The 8,757-nt window shown below is 38.6% G+C and overlaps 1 protein-coding gene across 1 annotated transcript in view; it reads right to left on the reverse strand.

The window, feature by feature from the left end:
• Positions 1–8,757, reverse strand: part of HECW1 (HECT, C2 and WW domain containing E3 ubiquitin protein ligase 1) — a gene marked incomplete at its 5' end in the record, with an annotated part of 182,968 nt that overhangs the window by 57,456 nt on the left and 116,755 nt on the right. Inside the window, 2 exons of the mRNA XM_029283792.1 lie at positions 3,810–3,944; positions 4,319–4,504. Of these exons, the coding sequence (XP_029139625.1) occupies positions 3,810–3,944; positions 4,319–4,504 (321 nt within the window). The remainder of the gene's footprint in view (positions 1–3,809; positions 3,945–4,318; positions 4,505–8,757) is intronic.

Consider the following 8,757-nt stretch of genomic DNA (forward strand, 5'->3'; position numbering starts at 1 on the left):
CAACAAGCGGGACTGGCCTAGGGCAATTTTTAGAGGGGTTTTTAATCATATTTTAATTAGACAACATTTAAATATTTCTTTTTAACTAATTTTAATTTTGTAATTGTTATTGATGTATTTTTTAACTGATTGTCAGCCGCCCTGAGTCCGCAAGGAGAAGGGCGGGATATAAATTCAATAAATAAATAAATAAATAAATGGGGTTTGGGTTGCAATTTGGGCACTGGGTCTCTAAAAGATTCGCCATCACTAGTCTAGCTCACAGTTTCCAGCTTTTTATTATTATGTCTTTTTGACATGATTTTTATGCCAGAAATGTTAATTCTACCGCCTTTTTCTGCTACAGACAAGGTCCAAGCCTGGACGTAGATAGAAATAGCATTAGTCACTGTAATTGATGATCACTGTTGATTTTTCTAAATCAATTGTGAAGTGTGTCGGTGCTTTAGTAGTTCAACTCCAACTTAAATGGGCATTTTCAACTGGTGTTACTCAGGTAGAAATGTCATCATAGCTATTACTCCTTGTGGAATTATAGAGGTGGCCCTTTAAATCATAGCTAACCTTAGCCCAGAGATAGTTACCTGAAAGTCAATAAAGGAAAGAGGGGGATTCAGTCAGGTTTGGGATTAAGCTGGAGTCTTGGATGAGGGGAATGCCCATGAAATCTGAATTATTAACCTATAGTTAGAACTGCATTAGTGTTTATTACATTTTATCTTTCTAAATTGTGTGAATGTTTAAATTAGAGCTATATTATTTTGGCAGCTTAAAAAAAGTGCTACTTAAATTCTGGGATTTATTAGCTGCCTTCTAGCACTTAGCTCAGCTTGATTGAGCTACTGACTCCCCAAATTTTTGCTTAATGTCTCTTTCTGTATTCAGCCAGACCTAAGGTGGGGTGAGAATATTCCTTTAATCCTCTCCTTATTCCCCAGAGGACTGGTGTGGAAGAAAGAAAATAGTTTGTAGTGAAGGGTTGAAACACATAATTTCTACTCATGTTCACTCTTAGGCATCCTTTACCTCAGAGCCTTGGTTGAGGAGGGCTGATTCAACCCTGAGAATAGTTTTACCTTATTATAGGAGCAAATACCACCTATCACACTTATATGCCTCTATATGAAGCCTTGTGTGTGTGTGTATGTGTGTGTGTGTGTGTGTGTGTGTGTGTGTGTGTCAAAAAGTAATATTATGTGAAGTATAATCGAAAACCAAGATAGATATATATATATTGCCATTTCAGGTGGAGATATTGTGAAAATTTTGACCTTGTCTATGAAGAGTGAGGGACTAATTGGAAAATTCCAGGTAAAATTGAATCTCAGCCTGCTGGAATATAATATTTCTCAGAGAGGAAAAACTTGAACCTTATCATAGATTCATAGCTACTATAGGTAGTCTTTCACTTACAACAGTTTAATAAGCTTTTGAACAGCACTGAAAAAAGTGACATCATTTTTTCACACTAACAACCATTGCAGCATCACCATAGTCATGTGATCAAAATTCAGCTAACACATATTTTATGATGATTGCAGTATCCTGGGGTCATGGGACAATTGGCCGCAGCTGCCTGACCTCACCCGCTTTACCCCATTCCCCTACCCCAACTAACCACTGAGGGCATTCCTACCTGGCTGCCCCTACCACTCTGTTCCTACTACTACATGACCCTAGCCAATTCATCATTGGACAAATCATGGGCGATTCGCCACATGGAACAATTAGCCATGCATCCTGGTAGCCAATCTGCATGCCAAGGGATGGGCCTTTGTCTTCCCATTAGACACAGCACACAGAGAGAGAGTGGTGGTTGCTGTGTGGGGCAACTGGGCCATGCCTCCCTGCCAGACACTCATTCCCGGCCACCCAGCCATCCCCAAAATGGGTTCTACCCGCCTTGCCATGCCTGAAGCTTGCCCAGCACTATGCTGCTGGGTTGGAGAAAGCAAGATGCCACTCCTCCCTGTGGCTGCCATGGCCAAGCTGAAGGCAGGAGTACTGAGTACTCCCTCTAGAGTAGTGGCCTTCCCATTGGACATAGTGCACAGAGAGGGTGCCAGGTGGGCCAATGGCCCAGGTGGAGGGATATGGCGGTTGCTATGTAGGGCAACCAGGCCACTTCTCCTTTCCAGGCATGTTTTCCTGGGAGTAGCATAGTGTCCCACCACCTCCCAAGGTGGGCTACACCCACCTTGTCATGCCTACAGCCTGCCCATCCTTGCATCACTGGAGCAGGGAGAGTGAGACACCACTCCTCTCTGTGGCTGCCATGGCCAAGCTGGTGGTAGGATTCTTGACTGAATTCCCCCCTCAGGGGTGGTGGCAACTCCCCACATGGGCTAATCACTGCAAGGTTGTGCACGCCTGCCCTGCCACCCCCTGCACGCCATGGAGCCAGTGCTGCTGCTGGCCATATTGGCACTTGGCTTGCAAGTTCTGCTCTGCACCCAGTTTCCCTGGGACACTCTTCTTGGAAATTTCAGTGTTGCCAGCAATGGCAACACTGTTAATAATAATAAGATGCCATTTGCGATGCACTTTTTAAGATTACTCCCTTGGCTCCCCCACCTCCCCACCTCCTCATTCTTCTTTTGGTGCTCTGGCAAGGCCCCAAAGGGGCCAGGAGAGAGGGAAAGTGAAGCAAAAGTTCGACTTTCATCGCTCTATCCCTTTTATGTGTGGCACTGGGTTGGGCCTGGCTACTTAAACCTCCTCCTCTCTCGGAGGCACACCCAGGCAGATAGAAGACTGCACACAAAGTGATCTGAGAATTTCTGTCACTCTCCACATTTGGTCAAAAGTGCTTTAATCCCAATTAGGGGCAGCTGATCCAGGATCCTATTCACAGCTCTCTGCTCTTGAATATATTTGGACAAAAATGAACTTCATACATAGTGGCACCACTAAATGTGCCCAGCAGCAAGGAAAATTTACTTGCGGTCCAGGCACCTCGGAAGGCAAGGGTCAGAGAAAAGATAGGAATACATAAGGGCGATTTGTCCCATGATGAAGTGCCCAGGCCATGTGGTAAGGGAGGAATGGTGGGGGAGAGGCAGCTGGGGAAAAATGCTCATGGTGGAGCAGCGGGGCCGGCGGGCCGGGATGAAGCTCTATATGAACTGACACCTAGATAATTGTAGGACTGCCTACTTTAAACTTGATCTATAAAGAATGCACTTCACAAAATTCTAGAAAATTACTATGTAAAATTTTGGATGGGGAAGTGAAAAAAAATATTTTTCCAATCATACACTATATCCCAATAAAACACTTCACTTCCAGAAATTCAGATAGCATCATACATGCTATTAGGATATTAGGAAGATAGTCAGACAGGGGCTGTTCCAGATAGTATTTCCCATCTGATATGACTGAGCTGAATTCGAGCTTTATTGTATGTTCATACAATGTTATGTCTTTTAAAAATTATTGTTATGTTTATTGGTATTTGATGCAATCCACCAAAAATTCATATAAAATCAGCAGTATGCAAATATTATAACAAATATTATTTCCAGTTTTCCTGGTTTTTTATAGGTATAAGTTTAACAACTATATAAACTTGTCATGCTATATAAACCCAAACAAAACTGCCTCTAACATCCTGCAGGTTTATTTCCCAGAGATAAGCAAATAAATAATTCCTTTATAAAAAGTCATAAATATATATAACGGTGCTATTTAAAACTCATGCTAAAAACTAATATCTGCTTTTACTAAAATGAATCTGAAGAAACCCTTAGGTTCTAATGCCCATATTTATGTAGCAATTCTAATAAATTAGGGGCAGCAGGAAAACATACCTCTCCAGCACTATAACTACGGAGTCTCTGAAGATGCTGTCTGTGGGTCAAGTGATTGGGTAGACGGCCATTCTGAAGTGGAATTCTGGGGTCAATGAAAGTGGTAGCACGACTGTTGTGGTCAACAAAGAAAGACTGCAATAGAAGAATACTAAGAATCAGAAATAATATTAAGAGAGCTATCAGAGTTGGTAATATGGAAAACAGGATTTAACATGATTTCTAATCTGATTTTTTAGTTTAAGAAATTAAATGATTAAATACCATGTGAATAATGTACTGAAAGTAGACTACATTATATAGACCAAGAAAAGCAATATGGATAATTATTTTAAGGTCTATATTCCTGAATAAATACTGCATGAAGACAAGCCATCTGAGGATAAGCCAAAACCCTCCAGTTAATATACTGATACTCCCCACCTTTCACACACACCAGCATCCTGCCCAACCAATACCTATAATTTTTTTACACAGAATTAAATACTAACTTCATTTCATTCTTGTACCTTGCCTTGTTGATCGGTTTTGATTTCCCAGCCTCGTGGGAGTTCCAACTGTGTATCAGCGAATATGTTGATGAAATTTACTAGGTCCCTATTATGCTGATACCTCTCAAAATTCCGAGCATCTCTGCGGATTTTCAGAATCATATGTTTCAAGCAGGTGCTATTGGTGAAAACTCGATAGGCACTCTGAATACAAAGAAAAAAAGTAGGACAATTCAAATGCATTGTTGCAAAATAACTATGATTAACTTTTGCCAAAAAAACCCCAACCTACTAACCATGTGTGCCCTTTTAATATAGCAATTATCTATAGCAAATACCAATTTGGCAAAGCCCCTCCTAGCAACAATCTCAAACTGCTCTTGCAACAGAAACCAAAATTCCAGGAGGGCTCCCACACTGTGAGCTGGCAGGACAAGAATAGTGCTATTTCCTCCTTCCAAGTCCTGCTACAAGTCATTAGAGTGATCAATGCAATTACTTCTCATGCCCACGCCTGAAATCTCTCAGAATTCATATAATTTTGTCAGAGTTCTTTAGAATTATCATTATTAATATACTAATAAATATTCTTCTTTGAGTCACATAATTATTAGCCTCTACTATTTCATTAGTACTGCCTTTTTCTACATTTTTGAAGTATATTGTCTTTCTTCTTTCCATCTTTTTTATTTTTAGGTTAGAATAGTTACAGACAGTGGTAGGATTCAGCCGGTTTGCACCACTTCGGCAGAACCTGTAGCTAATTTTTTGTTGCCCAGGTCCAGAATGGACCTCTGGAAGCGGCATCCACACAGGGAATCAGTTTGTTCACATATTTAAATCCTACCACTGGTTACAGATAATATAGCAGTTCACAAGCTGAGGAGTGGGAACTTGTGGTCCTCCTAGCAGTGCTCTCAGTAATCTCAGACAACATGATCAGCTCCAAAAGATAATAGCATTGATCATTTACCAACATTTAGATGGTCATGAGTTTTCTACTCCTTTGCTAAGTGTTAGACAAACTAACTAAACCATTTTGTCCTCTGTGAAAGTTAATGAATCTAATATTTTGTATATATTTGTTTGAGAATATAAATAAAGGTATCAAGTATTTATTTTACTTATTTATTTATTAAATTAAATTAAATTAAATTAAATTTATATCCCGCCCTTCTCCTTGCGGACTCAGAACTATGATTAGTATTATAGCCATAATTAGTACTATAGCCATAATTGCAGAGTAGCTAAAAATTCAGTTACCTAGGATTTGAAAAATAATTACTAAACATTAGGCAAGAAAATTCGTAAATTCAGAGCAAATTTCAGATGAAATGCAATGGAAGTTCTACTATTAATTATTAGAATACATTCAGCCAAATATCAATATTCCCAGGCAAGTAAGCTTCTTTATATGTTCTAGAGGTAATTTATTGTCCCATTACAATATCAGTAAGGGGAAGCACTTGGACTCTAATGAATCACATTTCTTTTTATTGCCCATGCCTGTGATTTTGGTGTGCTGATCAATTATATCATTTGCTATATTTTTTGCTGTTGTAATACATATATTACTATAAACACAAGTTTCAACTGTAGGTAACAGGATCCCCCTTGTGTTCAAGGCAACCTTATAAAAGTACTTTGGTTAACTAGTATGGTCACATAGAATCAGTCATTTTTGTAAATGGTTTACCTGTTTTTTAATTTTGCTTTGTAGATATTTGGGGCTGTATATATTTGGAGTTCATTAGTTCAAGCTTGTCATTCCACTAGCACTAAACAATCCTTTTAATAGCCTTCTTTAAACATAATGCAGACGGATTTCATAATTTTTAAAAAGATCTTCAAGGAAATAAAATGCTTGTTTATTATTGTAGCTCCAACTGCTGATAATGTTTTCCAACTTATTCATGGTCATAATTAATTCTTTTAACCCTAATTCAAGGTTGTGACATTTAACTTGGAGGCATGTGGCATATTTATTTTACAGGTGGATTCTGAATAACAGATGATTGGTTTGGTCATTTTGCTTTTTTGGATTGTAGGCTAAAAAAAGGATGTTTTATATAAAAAAAATACTCCTGTTGATGAAAACTATTGATACTAGTCAAAACCACACTCACTTAGAATAAATTCAAATCCCACAATTTCAGAAAATGAATTTTAAAGAAAGAGGATCCCCCCATGAAGCATTATAATATTTTATTCAACGAAAACTTGAACTATTTTTTTAACCTGTGTCTTTCATTTCTGTATAGTCAGTTATAAGCAAAGTATATGCATCTATCAAAATAGATATTTCTTTACTGCTGTTCTCAATTTTTCTTTTCTGGGAAATGTCTTCATATTTTTTAACACAGAGCTGCTAGCATGCTGCAAATTATTCCAAAATACACAGTAGCACATGTACATTAATTACTTAATGTAGGATGGAAATAGGCAAATGTGTATTCTCTATGTTTTCAACTCACCCTACATGACTAATAACAGGCTATGGAAACTGTAATCCAAAACATATAATGGGTATTCCTTATTTAGAGAGTTGAGATGTTAGGCCCCACAATAGTCTAGAATGAATGAACATTAAATCTTGCATATACCATGCTGCTCCTTTTTATGTCACAGATTTAGGGGAAAATCAACTTGCATCGCATTTTTTCTATCTTTGTAGAAATCTATGTGCCATGCATGATATTTTTTATTCAAGAATCCAATAAAAGATACCAGAAATAATCTAAGATTTGAAATCTTGAGATTCTTGTTTCTGGACTAGAGAAATATTACTTTCTTTCATGTTTTACACAGAAGTATATTTAGCAGATTATATCTGTGTAAAACTATGTTTGCATAAAACTATTTCCCTTCCAAATACAAGATGCATATTGTATAGTACAGTGGTGGCGAACCTTTTAAAGACCGAGTGCCCAAACTGCAACCCATACCCCCTTATGCATCACTGGGTGCCGGGTGGGCGTGGCCACCGAGTGGGCGTGACCACCGAGCTGTTGGCTCATGCTCGCTTGCTGGCTTGCTGTCCACTCCGACTCGTGCTCGCTCTCTCGCTGTATGCAGCAAATGCTGCTTCCGCCAAAAGTTGCTCCTTTTATAGCCTCTCGCCTATTCCCAGACTGCGCATGCGCGGAGAGGAGGAGGGAGCAGCTCAGCCCAGCAATGGCTCAGGTGCCTCCAGAGATAGCTCTGCGTGCCGCCTGTGGCATACGTGCCATAGGTTCGCCACCACGGGTATAGTATATGCTAATATCGATGACTAAGTCACATGTTGTCAATGGTTCAACAACCAAAAAAATTGCTGTGCTTTATGACTGCTAGTAAATGACACATTGTGACTTCATCTTGGATCAATGTCAGGGTAACCATATGTTACTGTAAATGGTGATCACATTGCAGATGAATTCTTATTAAACAACGAATACTCAGTGTTGAAACAAAATAGGCTTGTAGGCTTTATTTTTCTGGATTGTTGCAACTTTCTGGTGTGGCTAATTCAGGTGAAAAAACCCAGATAGGGATGAACCTAACCCATTCCAGTTATTTTATCCCTGCAATGCTTATAATACCAAGGGCAGACCATCTGACACTTCTCAGCATAGTGACTTGTCATGAACTTACAAAATACCTTTAAAAATACCCTTCACACAATTGAAGGTAAAGCGAAGGAAAGGTTAGTTAGAATGTGCCAACTGAACTTGGAAACAAAACAACTCAATTCTTTGTTTGTCTCCCAGCTGATGTCAGGGTAGTTAAAGTCACCCATTACTATTTTGGTGTGCTTCATGCACACTGCAGCTAACTGATTAGCATTTGCTCTGTTTCTTTGAGTGGCCTCTGGTATACACTTATAGCAATGCCATTTTTTCCCTTTTATATAAACCCATATGCATCCAAGGAGGCTTTCATCCTTGGTTTTAAGAATTTTTGTAGAGGTGTAGTGATTTCTTATGCAAGTAAAAAATTAAGACCTAACAAAAGAGGAGTTGGATGGAACTCCATGTCCTCTTTTGTTAGGTTTGTTTCTTTTGAACAGTTTATATCCTTCCAGTACTTTCATCCCACCAAGTTTCAGTAACGATAACTATATTATAACTGCCCTCATGTACAAGTTCACTCTGTTTGCTTCTTAAACTTTAAGCAATAGTGTATAGTTCTCTTACATCCTGCATAATCTTAAACCTAACCCTTGGCTTCTTGCCTGCCCAAATAAATTTGTTTATACCCTTTTGCCAATCATCCAAATCAGCATCTTTTTTTAAAATAGGAATCATCTGAAACAAGAAAAGAAATTTGGGAAGAACATTCATTTTTACAGCTGAAATTCTTCCCAACAAAGATAATTGCAATTTTTCCCACTCATTTAGATCCTTTTGTACCTTAGCCCATAAAGCTTCATAATTATTCTTATACAATTTTGTGTTAGAAGCTGTGATATAAACCCC

The sequence above is a fragment of the Protobothrops mucrosquamatus genome, unplaced genomic scaffold, assembly GCF_001527695.2.
Source record: "Protobothrops mucrosquamatus isolate PMUCROS unplaced genomic scaffold, P.Mucros_1.0 scaffold232, whole genome shotgun sequence".
Lineage (NCBI taxonomy): Eukaryota > Metazoa > Chordata > Lepidosauria > Squamata > Viperidae > Protobothrops > Protobothrops mucrosquamatus.